General features: G+C 54.6%; 1 protein-coding gene across 1 annotated transcript in view; it reads right to left on the bottom strand.

The window, feature by feature from the left end:
- LOC147091393 (alpha-2-macroglobulin-like) overlaps positions 1-17,954 on the bottom strand; it is a 1,124,424-nt gene that overhangs the window by 610,501 nt on the left and 495,969 nt on the right. The window contains exons 14-15 of the mRNA XM_085976756.1: positions 15,324-15,469; positions 12,006-12,155 (exon numbers count right to left, since the gene is read on the bottom strand). Coding sequence (XP_085832882.1) covers positions 12,006-12,155; positions 15,324-15,469 — 296 coding nt within the window. The remainder of the gene's footprint in view (positions 1-12,005; positions 12,156-15,323; positions 15,470-17,954) is intronic.

Here is a 17,954-nt window from a genome sequence, read left to right as displayed (position 1 = left end):
CTAGTTATTGACCCCTCTGCTAAGGGAAAAAGCTCCTCAGCATCCATCCTATCTATGCCCCTCATAATTTTGTAAACCTCAATCATGTCCCCCCTCAGCCTCCTCTGCTCCAAGGAAAACAAACCCAATCTGCCCAGTCTCTCTTCATAGCTGAAGCGCTCCAGCCCCGGTAACATCCTGGTGAACCTCCTCTGCACCCTCTCCAACGTGATCACATCCTTCCTGTAGTGTGGCGACCAGAACTGCACACAGTATTCCAGCTGTGGCCTAACCAGTGTTTTATACAGTTCCATCATAACCTCCTTGCTCTTATATTCAATGCCTCGGCTAATGAAGGCAAGTATCCCATATGCCTTTTTTACCACCTTATCCACCTGTTCCGCCGCCTTCAGGGATCTGTGTACTTGCACACCCAAATCCCTCTGACCCTCCGTCTTGCCTAGGGTCTTACCATTCATTCTGTATTCCCTTGCCTTGTTAGTCCCCCCAAAGTGCATCACCTCGTACTTTTCCGGGTTAAATTCCATTTGCCACTGTTCCGCCCATCTGACCAACCCATCTATATCATCCTGCAGACTGAGGCTACCCTCCTCGCTATTTTCCACCCTACCAATTTTTGTATCATCCGCGAACTTACTGATCATGCCTTTTACATTCATATCTAAGTCATTAATGTAGACCACAAACAGCAAGGGACCCAGCACTGATCCCTGTGGTACCCCACTGGCCACAGGCTTCCAGTCACAAAAACAACCTTCGACCATCACCCTCTGCCTTCTGTCACTAAGCCAGTTTTGTATCCAATGTGCCAAGGCACCCTGGATTCCATGGGCTCTTACCTTCTTGACCAGTCTCCTGTGCGGGACTTTATCGATGGCCTTACTGAAATCCATATATACCACATCCACTGCGTTACCCTCATCCACACACCTAGTCACCCCCTCAAAAAATTCAATCAGATTAGTCAGACATGATCTTCCCTTGACAAAGCCATGTTGACTATCCCTGATTAATCCTTGCCTCTCCAAGTGGAGACAAATTTTCTCCCTCAGAATTTTTTCCAATAATTTTCCTACCACTGATGTTAGGCTCACTGGCCTGTAGTTCCCCGGTTTTTCCATACTTCCCTTCTTGAATAATGGTACTACATTAGCGATTCTCCAGTCCTCTGGCACATCCCCTGTGGCCAGAGAGGTCCTGAATATATGTGTTAGAGCCCCCGCAATCTCTTCCTTTGCCTCACACAGCAGCCTGGGATACATTTCATCCGGGCCTGGGGATTTATCCATTTTTAGGCCAGCTAAAACCGCCAATGCCTCCTCCCTCTCGATGTGAATATGTTCAAGCATATCACAGTCCCCCCGCCCTATTTCTATGTCTACATCGTCCTTCTCCATATTGAAAACAGATGCAAAAAATTCATATAGAACCCCTCCTACATCTTCCGGCTCCACACACAGATTGCCACTTTTGTCCCTAATGGGCCCTATTTTTTCCCTAGTTATCCTCTTACCCTTAATATGCTTATAAAACATCTTAGGATTTTCCTTTATTTTGCTTGCCAGTGTTATTTCATGTCCCCTCCTTGATCTCCTAATTTCTTTTTTAAGTATCCCCCTGCACTTTTTGTACTCCTCTAGGGCTTCCTCCATCTTTAGCCTTTTGTATCTGCCAAAAGCCCTCCTTTTTTTCCTAATCCATTCTCGTATATCCCCTGACATCCAAGGTTCCCTGTGGTTTTTGGAACCACCCTTGACCTTTACGGGAACATGTTGCCATTGTATGATCTCAATCTCCCTTCTGAAAGCCTCCCATTGCTCTGATGCGGATTTTCCTACAAGTAGCTGATCCCAGTCCATTTTGGCCAGATCCTGCCTTATCCTATTAAAATCGGCCTTCCCCCAATTTAGAACCTTTATTTCCGGCCCATCCCTGCCCTTTTCCATGACCACCTTAAATCTTACCATATTATGGTCACTGTCACCAAAGTGCTCACCTACTAGCACTTTTTCCACTTGGCCGGCCACATTCCCTAGAATTAGGTCCAGTACCACCCCCTCTCTTGTAGGACTTTCTACATGCTGGCTCAAAAAGCTCTCCTGGATGCACTTTAAGAATTCTACACCCTCTGAGCGTTTCACACTCTGACTATCCCAGTTAATATTGGGGAAGTTGAAATCCCCCATTATTATTACCCTATTATTTGCACATTTCTCTGAGATTTGCCTACATATCTGTTCCTCTATCTCCCCCTGACTGTTTGGAGGCCTATAGTACACTCCCATCAAAGTGCATGCCCCCTTTTTGTTTTTAAGCTCCACCCATATGGCCTCATTAGAGGAACCTGCTAGTATATCATCCCTCCTTACTGCAGTAATTGACTCCTTAATTAATATTGCGACACCCCCTCCTCTTATACCTCCCCCTCTGTCTCGCCTGAAGATTCTGTACCCCGGAATATTGAGCTGCCAGTCTTGCCCCTCCCTCAACCATGTCTCCGTGATAGCAACAATATCGTACTCCCATGTGTTTATCAACACCTTCAGTTCATCCACCTTATTTGCAAGACTCCTTGCATTAAATTAGATGCCATCCAGCCGTGCCCTTCTATATTTGCCCTGTCCAGCAAGCTGACTTGCTTTTTTCTCTATAATTGGCAGCACATCACCCCCTATTTCAGCTCCCCTCTGTATCCAATCCCTCTGCCAAGTTAGTTTAAAGCCCCCCCAACAGTGCTAGCAAACCTCCCCGCAAGGATATTTGTCCCGCTCTGGTTCAGGTGCAACCCGTCCGACTTGTACAAGTCCCACCTTTCCCAGAAGCAGGCCCAGTGATCCAGGAAAGTAAAACCCTCCCCCCTACACCAACTCTTTAGCCACGCATTCATCTGCTCTACCCTCCCATTCCTATACTCACTAGCACGTGGCACTGGGAGTAATCCAGAGATTACAACCTTTGAGGTCGAGATCTTCTCATGGGACCAGCCACAGCAGGTCAAGAGACTGATACTGTTGAACAACCTGATCACACAACTGAGAACACATCATCTGAGGCAACAACTCAGATTCAAGGACAATCAATCAGAAAATCCTCAAGACACGTGAAGCCTCCTGAGAGACTCATTGAGCAAATTTAAGGACCATTGCTAGAGAAGGAAGTAATGTTATCTTATTCTTTCTTCAAGTTCTAGTGTAGTTACATATTTCATGTGAACACACAAAGCAAGGTTAAAAAACCTTGATCATGATAATGATAATGTAAGTTCATTAAGTGTTACCGTTAAAATGCAGATTACTACAAAGAAAACATGTTGTTAGTTAAAAGTAAAATACTTTTGTTTTAAGAAAGGGAGATGTAATGATATCAGCAAATAGTGATGTTATTTGCCTGTTTGATTATGATGCCTTACCAGCATGTTTGCATGTATTGATTACTTATGCCTGACCAGCAGAGGTCATGTGACAGAGACAAGCAGTTTGGTTTAGTTTCAGTTTCGTTCTAGATGCATCACTAGCATGATGTCTCCTGTAAATGCTGTTAAAAGAGTTGAACAAGCTTTAGATTAAAAGACATTCTCTTTCATAAATGTCTCGTCATTGAACCTACAAAGAAATCAATACAGATCCCGGGCTGATTCACCTTCTCCCTAACCTAGCGGTCACTGGACAGGGATCAGGAGCAGGAACCCGGGCTGATTCATCCCCTCCCTAACCCAAGAGTCACTGGACAGGGATCAGGAGCAGGAACCCGGGCTGATTTAACTTCTCCTCTAACCCACGTGTCACTGGACAGGGATCAGGAGCAGGAACCCGGGCTGATTCACCCCCTCTCTAACCCTGGATTCACTGGACAGGGAATAGGAGCAGGAACCCGGGCTGATTCACCCCTCTCCCTAACCCAGGGGTCACTGGAAAAGGATGAGGAGCAGGAACCCGGGCTGATTCACTTCCTCCCTAAACCAGGGGTCACTGGACAAGGATCAGGGGCAGGATCCCGGGCTGATTCATCTTCTCCCTAACTCAGGGGTCACTGGAAAGTGATCAGGAGCAGGAACCCGGGCTGATTCACCCCCCTCTCTAACCCAGGGGTCACTGGACAGGGATCAGGAGCAGGAACCCGGGCTGATTCAGCCCCTCCCTAACCCAGGGGTCACTGGACAGGGATCAGGAGCAGGAACCCGGGCTGATTCACCCCACTCCCTAACCCAGGGGTCACTGGATAGGGATCAGGAGCCGGAACACAGGCTGATTCACCCCTCCCTAACCCAGGCGTCACTGCACAGGGAGCAAGAGCTGGAACCCTGGATGATTCATCCACCTCCCTAACCCAGGGATTACTGGAGAGGGATCAAGAGCATGAACACCGGCTGATTCACCCCCTCCCTAATCCAGGGGTCACTGGACAGGGATGAGGAGCAGGAACCCAAGCTGATTCACCCCCTCCCTAACCCAGAGGTCACTGGATAGCGATCAGGAGCAGGAACCCAGGCTGATTCACACTTCCTCCCTAACACAGGGGCCAATGACAGGGATCAGGAGCAGGAACTCGGGCTGATAAACCCCACTCCTTAATGTAGGGGTCACTAGACAGGGATCAGGAGCAGGAACCCGGGCAGATTCACCCCCTCCCTAACCCAGGGTTCACTGTACAGGGATGAGGAGCAGGAACCCAGACTGATCCACCACCTCCCTAACCCAGGTGTCACTGGACAGGGATCAGGAGCAGGAACCCGGGCAGATTCACCCACTCTCTAACCCAGGGGTCACTGGACAGGGATCAGGAGCAGGAACCCGGGCTGATTCACCCCCTCCCTAACCCAGTGGTCACTGGACAGGGATCAGGAGCATGAACCCGGGATGATTCTGCCCCCTCCCTAACCCAGGGGTCACTGGACAGTGATCAGGAGCTGGAATCCGGGCTGATTCATCCCACTCCCTAACCCAGGGGTCACTGGACAGGGATCAGGAGCAGGAACCTGGGCTGATTCACCCCTCTCTGTAACCCAGGAGTCACTGGACAGGGATCAGGAGCAGGAACCCAGGCTGATTCAACCCCTCCTCTAACCCACGTGTAACTGGACAGGGATCAGGAGCAGGAGCCCGGGCTGATTCAGCCCCTCGCTAACCCAGGGGTCACTGGACAGGGATTAGGAACAGGAATCCGGGCTGATTCAGCCCCTCGCTAACCCAGGGGTCACTGGACAGGGATCAGGAGCAGGAACCCAGGCTGATTCAACCCCTCCTCTAACCCACGTGTAACTGGACAGGGATCAGGAGCAGGAGCCCGGGCTGATTCAGCCCCTCGCTAACCCAGGGGTCACTGGACAGGGATTAGGAACAGGAATCCGGGCTGATTCAGCCCCTCGCTAACCCAGGGGTCACTGGACAGGGATCAGGAGCAGGAATCCGGGCTGATTCAGCTCCTCCCTAACCCATGGGTCACTGGACAGGGATGAGGAGCAGGAATCCGGGCTGATTCAACCCCTCGCTAACCCAGGGGTCACTGCACAGGGATCAGGAGCAGGAACCCGGGCTGTTCCACCACCTCCCTAACCCAGTGGTCACTGGACAGGGATCAGGTACAGGAACCCAGGCTGATTCACAACCTCCCTAACCAAGGGGTCACTGGAAAGGGATCAGGAGCAGAAACCCGGGCTGATTCACGCTTCCTCCCTAACCCAAGTGTCACTGGACAGGGATCAGGAGCAGGGACCCGGGCTGATTCACTCTTCCTCCCTAACACAGTGTCACTGGACAGGGATCAGGAGCAGGAATCCAGGCTGATTCACTCTTCCTCCCTAACACAGCGGTCACTGGACTGGAATCAGGAACAGGAATCCAGGCTGATTCACTCCCCTCCCTAACCTAGGGGTCACTGGACAGGGATCAGGAGCAGGAATCCGGGCTGATTCAGCCCCTCGCTAATCCAGGGGTCACTTCACAGGCATCAGGAGCAGGAACCCGGGCTGTTCCATCCCGTCTATAACCCAGTGGTCACTGGACAGGGATCAGGTACAGGAACCTGGGCTGATTCACATCGTCCCTAACCCAGGGGTCACTGGACAGCGATCAGAAGCAGGGACCCAGGCTGATTCACTCTTCCTCCCTAACACAGGTTTCACCGGACAGGGATCAGGAGCAGGAACCCGGGCTGATTCACCCCCTCCCTAACCAAGGGGTCACTGGACGGGGATCAGGAGAAGGAACCCGGGCTGATTCACTCTCTCCCTTACTCAGGGGTCACTAGACAGGGATCAGGAGCAGGAACCCGGGCTGATTCACCCCCTCCCTAACCCAGTGGTCACTGGACAGGGATCAGGAGCAGGAACCCGGGATGTTTCTGCCCCCTCCCTAACCCAGGGGTCACTGGACAGTGATCAGGAGCTGGAATCCGGGCTGATTCATCCCACTCCCTAACCCAGGGGTCACTGGACAGGGATCAGGAGCAGGAACTTGGGCTGATTCACCCCTCTCTGTAACCCAGGAGTCACTGGACAGGGATCAGGAGCAGGAACCCAGGCTGATTCAACCCCTCCTCTAAACCACGTGTAACTGGACAGGGATCAGGAGCAGGAGCCCGGGCTGATTCAGCCCCTCGCTAACCCAGCGGTCACTGGACAGGGATTAGGAACAGGAATCCGGGCTGATTCAGCCCCTCGCTAACCCAGGGGTCACTGGACAGGGATCAGGAGCAGGAACCCAGGCTGATTCAACCCCTCCTCTAACCCACGTGTAACTGGACAGGGATCAGGAGCAGGAGCCCGGGCTGATTCAGCCCCTCGCTAACCCAGGGGTCACTGGACAGGGATTAGGAACAGGAATCCGGGCTGATTCAGCCCCTCGCTAACCCAGGGGTCACTGGACAGGGATCAGGAGCAGGAATCCGGGCTGATTCAGCTCCTCCCTAACCCATGGGTCACTGGACAGGGATGAGGAGCAGGAATCCGGGCTGATTCAGCCCCTCGCTAACCCAGGGGTCACTGCACAGGGATCAGGAGCAGGAATCCGGGCTGATTCAGCCCCTCGCTAACCCAGGGGTCACTGCACAGGGATCAGGAGCAGGAACCCGGGCTGTTCCACCCCCTCCCTAACCCAGTGGTCACTGGACAGGGATCAGGTACAGGAACCCAGGCTGATTCACAACCTCCCTAACCAAGGGGTCACTGGAAAGGGATCAGGAGCAGAAACCCGGGCTGATTCACGCTTCCTCCCTAACCCAAGGGTCACTGGACAGGGATCAGGAGCAGGGACCCGGGCTGATTCACTCTTCCTCCCTAACACAGGGTCACTGGACAGGGATCAGGAGCAGGAATCCAGGCTGATTCACTCTTCCTCCCTAACACAGCGGTCACTGGACTGGAATCAGGAACAGGAATCCAGGCTGATTCACTCCCCTCCCTAACCTAGGGGTCACTGGACAGGGATCAGGAGCAGGAATCCGGGCTGATTCAGCCCCTCGCTAATCCAGGGGTCACTTCACAGGCATCAGGAGCAGGAACCCGGGCTGTTCCACCCCGTCTATAACCCAGTGGTCACTGGACAGGGATCAGGTACAGGAACCTGGGCTGATTCACATCGTCCCTAACCCAGGGGTCACTGGACAGCGATCAGAAGCAGGGACCCAGGCTGATTCACTCTTCCTCCCTAACACAGGTTTCACCGGACAGGGATCAGGAGCAGGAACCCGGGCTGATTCACCCCCTCCCTAACCAAGGGGTCACTGGACGGGGATCAGGAGAAGGAACCCGGGCTGATTCACTCTCTCCCTTACTCAGGGGTCACTAGACAGGGATCAGGAGCAGGAACCCGGGCTGATTCACCCCCTCCCTAACCCAGTGGTCACTGGACAGGGATCAGGAGCAGGAACCCGGGATGATTCTGCCCCCTCCCTAACCCAGGGGTTACTGGACAGTGATCAGGAGCTGGAATCCGGGCTGATTCATCCCACTCCCTAACCCAGGGGTCACTGGACAGGGATCAGGAGCAGGAACCTGGGCTGATTCACCCCTCTCTGTAACCCAGGAGTCACTGGACAGGGATCAGGAGCAGGAACCCAGGCTGATTCAACCCCTCCTCTAACCCACGTGTAACTGGACAGGGATCAGGAGCAGGAGCCCGGGCTGATTCAGCCCCTCGCTAACCCAGGGGTCACTGGACAGGGATTAGGAACAGGAATCCGGGCTGATTCAGCCCCTCGCTAACCCAGGGGTCACTGGACAGGGATCAGGAGCAGGAACCAAGGCTGATTCAACCCCTCCTCTAACCCACGTGTAACTGGACAGGGATCAGGAGCAGGAGCCCGGGCTGATTCAGCCCCTCGCTAACCCAGGGGTCACTGGACAGGGATTAGGAACAGGAATCCGGGCTGATTCAGCCCCTCGCTAACCCAGGGGTCACTGGACAGGGATCAGGAGCAGGAATCCGGGCTGATTCAGCTCCTCCCTAACCCATGGGTCACTGGACAGGGATGAGGAGCAGGAATCCGGGCTGATTCAGCCCCTCGCTAACCCAGTGGTCACTGGACAGGGATCAGGTACAGGAACCCAGGCTGATTCACACCCTCCCTAACCAAGGGGTCACTGGAAAGGGATCAGGAGCAGAAACCCGGGCTGATTCACGCTTCCTCCCTAACCCAAGGGTCACTGGACAGGGATCAGGAGCAGGGACCCGGGTTGATTCACTCTTCCTCCCTAACACAGGGTCACTGGACAGGGATCAGGAGCAGGAATCCAGGCTGATTCACTCTTCCTCCCTAACACAGCGGTCACTGGACTGGAATCAGGAACAGGAATCCAGGCTGATTCACTCCCCTCCCTAACCTAGGGGTCACTGGACAGGGATCAGGAGCAGGAATCCGGGATGATTCAGCCCCTCGCTAATCCAGGGGTCACTTCACAGGCATCAGGAGCAGGAACCCGGGCTCTTCCACCCCGTCTATAACCCAGTGGTCACTGGACAGGGATCAGGTACAGGAACCTGGGCTGATTCACATCGTCCCTAACCCAGGGGTCACTGGACAGCGATCAGAAGCAGGGACCCAGGCTGATTCACTCTTCCTCCCTAACACAGGTTTCACCGGACAGTGATCAGGAGCAGGAACCCGGGCTGATTCACCCCCTCCCTAACCAAGGGGTCACTGGACGGGGATCAGGAGAAGGAACCCGGGCTGATTCACTCTCTCCCTTACTCAGGGGTCACTAGACAGGGATCAGGAGCAGGAACCCGGGCTGATTCAACCCCTCCTCTAACCCACATGTAACTGGACAGGGATCAGGAGCAGAAACCCGGGCTGATTCAGCCCCTCGCTAACCCAGGGTTCACTGGACAGGGATCAGGTGCAGGAACCCGGGCTGATTCAACCCCTCCCTAACCCAGGGGTCACTGGACAGGGATTAGGAGCAGGAATCCGGGCTGATTCAGCCCCTCCCTAACCCAGGGGTCACTGGACAGGGATGAGGAGCAGGAACCCGGGCTGATTCAGCCCCTCGCTAACCCAGGGGTCACTGCACAGGGATCAGGATCAGGAACCCGGGCTGTTCCACCCCCTCCCTAACCCAGGGGTCACTGGACAGGGATCAGGTACAGGAACCCAGGCTGATTCACACCCTCCCTAACCCAGTGGTCACTGGACAGGGATCAGGAGCAGGAACCCGGGCTGATTCACGCTTCCTCCCTAACCCAAGGGTCACTGGACAGGGATCAGGAGCAGGGACCCGGGCTGATTCACTCTTCCTCCCTAACACAGGGTCACTGGACAGGGATCAGGAGCAGGAATCCAGGCTGATTCACTCTTCCTCCCTAACACAGCGGTCACTGGACTGGAATCAGGAACAGGAATCCAGGCTGATTCACTCCCCTCCCTAACCCAGGGGTCACTGGACAGGGATCAGGAGCAGGAATCCGGGCTGATTCAGCCCCTCGCTAATCCAGGGGTCACTGCACAGGCATCAGGAGCAGGAACCCGGGCTGTTCCACCCCGTCTATAACCCAGTGGTCACTGGACAGGGATCAGGTACAGGAACCTGGGCTGATTCACACCGTCCCTAACCCAGGGGTCACTGGACAGCGATCAGAAGCAGGGACCCAAGCTGATTCACTCTTTCTCCCTAACACAGGTTTCACTGGACAGGGATCAGGAGCAGGAACCCGGGCTGATTCACCCCCTCCCTAACCGAGGGGTCACTGGACGGGGACCAGGAGAAGGAACCCGGGCTGATTCACTCTCTCCCTAACCCAGGGGTCACTAGACAGGGATCAGGAGCAGGAACCCGGGCTGATTCACCACCCTCCCTAAACCAGGGGTCACTGGACAGGGATCAGGAGCAGGAACCTGGGCTGATTCACCCCCTTCCTAAATCAGGGGTCACTGGAGAGGGAATAGGAGCAGGAACTGTATCGATTTCTTTGTGAGTTCAATGACGAGACATTTATGAAAGAGAATGACTTTTAATCTAATGTCTGTTCAACTCTTTTTAACAGCATTACAGGAGACACCATGCTAGTGATCCATCTAAAAGCGAAACTAAAACTAAAATAGCTTGTTTCTGTCACATGCCCTCTGCTGGTCAGGCATAAGTAATCAATCAGGCAACTATGCTGGTAAGGCATCATAAACAAACAGGCAAATACCGTCACTATTTGCTGATATCATTACAGGAACCAGGGCTGATTCTCCCCCTCCCTAATCCAGGGGTCACTGGACAGGGATCAGGAGCAGGAACCCGGGCTGATTCACCGCCTCCCTAACCCAGGGTTCACTGGACAGGGATCAGGAGCAGGAACCCCGGCAGATTCACCCCCTCCCTAGCCCAGAGTTCACTGGACAGGGATCAGGAGCAGGAACCCGGGCTGATTCACCCCCTCCCTAGCCCAGAGGTCACTGGACAGGGATCAGGAGCAGGAACCAGGGCTGATTCTCCCCCTCCCTATCCCAGGGGTCACTGGACCGGGATCAGGAGCAGGAACCCGAGCAGATTTACCCCCTCCCTAACCAAAGGGTCACTGGACAGGGAACAGGAGCAGAAACCCGGGCTGAGTCACCTCCTCCCTAACCCAGGGGTCACTGCACAAGGATCAGGAGCAGGAACGCAGGCTGATTCACCTCCTCCCTAACCCAGGGGTCACTGCACAGGGATCAGGAGCAGGAACCCGGGCTGAGTCACCTCTTCCCTAACCCAGGGGTGACTGGACAGGGATCAGGAGCAGGAACCCGGGCTGATTCATCCCCTCCCTAACCCAGTGGTCACTGGACAGAGATCAGGAGCAGGAACCGGGCTGATTCACACCCACCCTAAACCAGGGGTCACTGGACAGGAATCAAGAGCAGGAACCCAGGCCGATTCACCCCCTCCCTATCCCAGGGGTCATTAGACAGGGATCAGGAGCAGGAACCCTGGCGGATTCAACCCCTCCCTCACCCAGTGGTCAATGGACAGGGATCAGGAGCAGGAACCTGGGCGGATTCAACCCCTCCCTAACCCAGGGTTCACTGGACAGTGATCAGGAGCAGGAACCTGGGCTGATTCACCCCCGTCCCTAGCCCAGGGGTTACTGGACAGGGATCAGGAGCAGGAACTCGGGCTGATTCACCCCCTCCCTAACCCAGGGGTCACTGGACAGGGATCAGGAGCAGGAACCCGGGCTGAATCACCATCCTCCCTAACCCAGGGGTTACTGGACAGGGATCAGGAGCAGGAACCCGGGCTGATTCACCCCTCCCTAACCCAGGGGTCACTGGACAGGGATCAGGAGCAGGAACCCGTGCTGATTCACCCCCCTCCCTAACCCAGGGGTCACTGGACAGGGATCAGGAGCAGGAACCCGGGCTGATCACCCCCCTTCTTAACCCAGGGGTCACTGGACAGGGATCAGGAGCAGGAACCTGGGCTGATTCATCCCCAGTCATCCCTGCCCGGGTGTGAGACCTGTTCACTCAACACTGGGCGGGATGGGAGCAATGGTCTCTCCTGCTCCCGGCCCTGGGGATAGTTGTGATTTATATCTTACACTGCTTCGGGATAGTTCCTTCTCGGGCTTGAGGAGCAGAACACTGCGGTCGACGACTCGAACCCCACAGAGGGAGCCTGCGGCAGCATGGATTTTGAGACTGAGGTGGCTTCTGGGCAGGTCTTCAGGTGCAGAGAACTGGAGGGACACCTAGAGCGAGGAAGAAGGGAATGTGCATCAGTACAGGAGAGAGAGAGAGTGCTAACAGTCCGAATCAATAGAAAAGGAGAAACATAGAATGGGGACAGAGTTAGAATGGAATCGGAGAGAGAGAGAGAGACAGAGCAGAATCAGAGGGGGAGACGGAGACTGAGGTCGAACTTCAAACCATCGTTAACACCTTCAGCGAAGCATACGGGAGCATGGGTCTTACACTAAACATCCGTAAGACAAAGGTCCTCGACCAACCTGCTCCCGCCACACAGTACTGCCCCCCCAATTATCAAAATCCATGACAAGACCTTGGACAACGTGGACCACTTTGCATACCACGGGAGCCTACTGTCAACAAGGGCAGACATTGACGACGAAGTCCAACACCGCCTTCAGTGTGCCAGTGCAGCCTTTGGTTGCCTGAGGAAGAGAGTCTTTGAAGACCAGAACCTCAAACCCGGCACTAAGCTCATGGTCTACAGAGCAGCAGTGATACCTGCCCTGCTGTATGCCTCAGAGACATGGACCATGTACAGCAGGCACCTCAAAGCACTGGAGAGGTACCACCAATGCTGTCTCCGCAAGATCCTGCAAATCCATTGGAAGGATAGGTGCACCAACGTCAGTGTTCTTGCTCAGGCCAACATCCCCAGCATCGAAGCTTTGACCATGCTCGATCAGCTCCGATGGACAGGTCACATCGTCCGCATGCCCGATACGAGACTCCCAAAACAACCGCTCTACTCGGAGCTCCCCACCGACACCTGGGAATCCCTGGCCCAAGACCGCACAAAGTGGAGGAGAAGGCGTCGAACACCTAGAGTCTCTTCGCCGGGAGCAAGCGGAAGTCAAGCGCAGGCAGCGCAAGGAGCGCACGTCAACCCAAGCACCCCACGCACCCGCCCCTTCAACCACCGTCTGCCCCACCTGTGACAGAGACTGTAGGTCCCGCCTTGGACTCATCAGTCACCCGCAAACTCATTTTTAATGTGGAAGCAAGTCATCCTCGGTTCCGAGGGACTGCCTAAGAAGGAGAAGAATCGGAAATAACAACAGAAAATGCTGGAAACACTCAGCAGGCCAGGCAGCAACCGTGGAGAGAGAAACTGAGTTAACGTTTCAGGTCTGGGACCCTTCATCAGAACTGGAAAAAGTTAGAGATGTAACAGGTTTTAAGCAGACAGGGAAAGGGGGGAGGGGAGGAAGGAACAAAAGGGATGGTCTGTGATAGGGTGGGTGGCAGGAATAGTTAAATGTTGCAAACGGGAATGGCAGAATCATCAACAACTGCCATGAGAAAAAGATAGCAGCACGCTGGCATAGTGGTTAGCACTGTTGCCTCACAGCGCCAGGGACCCGGGTTCAAATCCGGCCTCGGGCGACTGTCTGTGTGGAGTTTGCACATTCTCCCCGTGTTTGCGTCGGTTTTCTCTGGGTGCTTTGGTTTCCTCCCACAGTCCAAAGATGTGCGGGTTAGGTTGATTTGGCTATGATAAATTGACCCTTAGTGTTAGGGGATTAAATACGAGGGGTTACGGGGATAGGGTGGGATATGTGTCCGTGCAGGCTCGATGGGCCGAAATGGCCTCTGTCTGCACTGTGGGGATTCTGTGACTCTGTGTGAGGTTATGGTCTGAAATTATTGAACTCGATGTTGAGTCCAGAGGGCTGTAGAGTGCCTAATCGGAAGATGAGGTGCTGTTCCTCGAGCTTATGTTGAACTTCGTTGGAACAATGCAAGAGCCTGAGTACGGTGAGGCCTGAGTGGGGATGGAGCGGAGAATTAAAGTGACAGGCGACCGGAAGCTCAGGGTCATCCTTACAGACTGAACAGAGGTGTTCCACAAAGAATGTGAGTCAGAGCAGAATCGGAGGGGGAGACAGAGAGAGCGAGTGAGACAGAGCAGTATCGGAGGTGGAGACAGAGAGAGAGAGTGAGACAGAGCAGTATCGGAGGTGGAGACAGAGAGAGAGAGGGAGACAGAGCAGTATCGGAGGTGGAGACAGAGAGAGAGAGTGAGACAGAGCAGTATCGGAGGTGGAGACAGAGAGAGAGAGTGAGACAGAGCAGTATCGGAGGTGGAGACAGAGAGAGAGAGGGAGACAGAGCAGTATCGGAGGTGGAGACAGAGAGAGAGAGGGAGACAGAGCAGAATCGGAGGTGGAGACAGAGAGAGAGAGGGAGACAGAGCAGTATCGGAGGTGGAGACAAAGAGAGAGAGAGTGAGACGGAGCAGAATCGGAGGTGGAGACAGAGAGAGAGAGTGAGACAGAGCAGTATCAGAGGTGGAGACAAAGAGAGAGAGAGTGAGACAGAGCAGAATCGGAGGGGGAGACAGAGAGAGAGAGTGAGACAGAGCAGAATCGGAGGTGGAGACTGAGAGAGAGAGTGAGACAGAGCAGAATCGGAGGGGGAGACAGAGCGAGAGAGTGAGACAGAGCAGAATCGGAGGTGGAGACAGAGAGAGAGAGTGAGACAGAGCAGAATCGAAGGTGGAGACAGAGAGAGAGAGTGAGACAGAGCAGAATCGGAGGGGGAGACAGAGAGAGAGTGAGACAGAGCAGAATCGGAGGTGGAGACAGAGAGAGAGAGTGAGACAGAGCAGTATCGGAGGTGGAGACAGAGAGAGAGAGTGAGACAGAGCAGAATCGGAGGTGGAGACAGAGAGAGAGAGTGAGACAGAGCAGTATCGGAGGTGGAGACAGAGAGAGAGAGTGAGACAGAGCAGAGTCGGAGGTGGAGACAGAGAGAGAGAGTGAGACAGTGCAGAATCGGAGGTGGAGACAGAGAGAGAGAGTGAGACAGAGCAGAATCGGAGGTGCAGACAGAGAGAGAGAGTGAGACAGAGCAGAATCGGAGGTGGAGATAGAGAGAGAGAGTGAGACAGAGCAGAATCGGAGGGGGAGACTGAGAGAGAGAGTGAGACAGAGCATTATCGGAGGTGGAGACAGAGAGAGAGAGTGAGACGGAGCAGAATCGGAGGTGGAGACAGAGAGAGAGAGTGAGACAGAGCAGTATCGGAGGTGGAGACAGAGAGAGAGAGTGAAACGGAGCAGAATCGGAGGTGGAGACAGAGAGAGAGAGTGAGACAGAGCAGAATCGGAGGTGGAGACAGAGAGAGAGAGTGAGACAGAGCAGTATCGGAGGTGGAGAGTTCTCCTCACCTTGTTCCGGAAACATTTCAAGACTTCATATCTGGCGCTGTCGGCAATGGTTTCTCCATCAGGAAGAACAGTGAAAACCAGCAGCCGGGTGACTGGAGCGCGATCAGCGCTGATCGGCAGCGTGAGGTGGAACACGCCTTCTGAAACTGGAGTTAGAGAGAGGAGAGTGAGAGACAGAGAGAGACCGGCCCAGGGTCCACCCCCGTCTGTGTGTGTCTCACCCCCTCCCCCAGTCTCTGTGTCTCTCTCTCTCCCGCCACAGTCTGTGTCCCTCTCTCTCTGTCTCCCCCAGTCTGTGTCTCTCTCTCTCTCTCTCCCCCAGTCTGTGCCCCTCTCTCTCCCTCCCCCAGTCTGTGTCCCTCTCTCTCTCTCTCCCTCCCCCAGTCTGTGTCTCTCTCTCTCTATCCATCCCCCAGTCTGTGTCCCTCTCTCTCTCTCCCTCCCCCAGTCTGTGTCTCTCTCTCATTCCCCCAGTCTGTGTCTCTCTCTCTCTCTCCCTCCCCCAGTCTGTGTCCCTCTCTCTCTCTCCCTCCCCAGTCTGTGTCCCTCTCTCTCTCTCCCTCCCGCAGTCTGTGTCCCTCTCTCTCTCTCTCTCCCGCAGTCTGTGTCTCTCTCTCTCTCCCTCCCCCAGTCTGTGTCCCTCTCTCTCTCTCCCTCCCCCAGTCTGTGTCCCTCTCTCTCTCTCTCCCCCAGTTTGTGTCTCTCTCTCTCTCCCTCCCCAGTCTGTGTCTCTCTCTCTCTCCCTCCCCCAGTCTGTGCCGCTCTCTCTCTCTTCCTCCCCCAGTCTGTGTCTCTCTCTCTCTCTCCCTCCCCCAGTCTGTGTGTCTCTCTCTCTCCCACCCCCAGTCTGTGTCCCTCTCTCTCTCTCCCTCCCCCAGTCTGTGTCCCTCTCTCTCTCTCCCTCCCCCTGTCTGTGTCCCTCTCACTCTCTCGCCCCCAGTCTGTGTCCCTCCCTCTCTCTCCCTCCTCCAGTCTGTGTCACTTTCTCTCTTTTTCCCCAGTCTGTGTGTCTCTCTCTCTCTCCCTCCACAGTCTGTGTCCCTCTCTCTCTGTCTCCCTCAGTCTGTGTGTCTCTCTCTCTCTCCCTCCCCCAGTCTGTGCCCCTCTCTCTCCCTCCCCCAGTCTGTGTCCCTCTCTCTCTCTCTCCCTCCCCCAGTCTGTGTCTCTCTCTCTCTATCCCTCCCCCAGTCTGTGTCTCCCTCTCTCTCTCCCTCCCCCAGTCTGTGTCTCTCTCTCATTCCCCCAGTCTGTGTCTCTCTCTCTCTCTCCCTCCCCCAGTCTGTGTCCCTCTCTCTCTCTCCCTCCCCCAGTCTGTGTCCCTCTCTCTCTCTCCCTCCCGCAGTCTGTGTCCCTCTCTCTCTCTCTCTCCACCAGTCTGTGTCTCTCTCTCTCTCCCTCCCCCAGTATGTGTCCCTCTCTCTCTCTCCCTCCCCCAGTCTGTGTCCCTCTCTCTCTCTCTCCCCCAGTCTGTGTCTCTCTCTCTCTCCCTCCCCCAGTCTGTGTCTCTCTCTCTCTCCCTCCCCCAGTCTGTGTCACTCTCTCTCTCTCCCTCCCCCAGTCTGTGTCTCTCTCTCTCTCTCCCTCCCCCAGTCTGTGTGTCTCTCTCTCTCCCTCCCCCAGTCTGTGTCCCTCTCTCTCTCTCCCTCCCCCAGTCTGTGTCCCTCTCTCTCTCTCCCTCCCCCAGTCTGTGTCCCTCTCTCTCTCTCCCCCAGTCTGTGTCCCTCTCTCTCTCTCCCTCCCTCAGTCTGTGTCCCTCTCTCTCTCTCCCTCCCCCAGTCTGTGTCCCTCTCTCTCTCCGGCCCCCAGTCTGTGTCTCTCTCTATCTCTCCCTCGCCCAGTCTGTGTCTCTCTCTCTCTCTCCCTCCCCCAGTCTGTGTGTCTCTCTCTCTCTCCCTCCCCCAGTCTTTGTCACTCTCTCTCCCCCAGTCTGTGTCTCTCTCTCTCTCCCTCCCCCAGTCTGTGTCTCTCTCTCTCTCACTCCCCAGTCTGTGTCACTCTCTCTCTCTCCCTCCCAAGTCTGTGTGTCTCTCTCTCCCTCCCCCCAGTCTGTGTGTGTGTCTCTCTCTCCCTCCCCCAGTCTGTGTCCCTCTCTCTCTCTCCCCACCCCAGTCTGTGTCCCTCTCTCTCTCTCTCTCCCCCAGTCTGTGTCCCTCTCTCTCTCTCCCTCCCCCAGTCTGTGTCTCTCTCTCTCTCTCCCCAAGTCTGTGTGTCTCTCTCTCTCTCCCGCCCCCAGTCTGTGTCCCTCTCTCTCTCCCTCCCCAGTCTGTGTCACTCTCTCTCTCTCTCTCCCCCAGTCTTTGTCCCCTCTCTCTCCCTCCCCCAGTCTGTGTGTCTCTCTCTCTCTCCCTCCCCCAGTCTGTGTCCCTCTCTCTCTCTCTCCCCCAGTCTGTGTGTCTCTCTCCCCATTTTTTTTTTTACCATTTAAATCGCTTTATTGGCATGATAAGTTACATCTTATGTTGCCAAAGCATCAAAATACATTTATGGTTTAGCACATAAACGCAGTTCTATTCATACAGTGTATAAACAGGTATATCCCTGAGTGTATAAATATACATTCGCATTGTTTATATATATTTTTTTTCTTAGTTTACTCTCTCTCTCGCCCTGTCTGTGTGTCTCTCTCTCTCT

This window comes from Somniosus microcephalus, unplaced genomic scaffold (genome assembly GCF_052327205.1).
Source record: "Somniosus microcephalus isolate GS21.2 unplaced genomic scaffold, FLI_Smic_1.0 unresolved_chr3, whole genome shotgun sequence".
NCBI lineage: Eukaryota > Metazoa > Chordata > Chondrichthyes > Squaliformes > Somniosidae > Somniosus > Somniosus microcephalus.
This window is presented reverse-complemented; position numbering and strand designations above follow the sequence as displayed.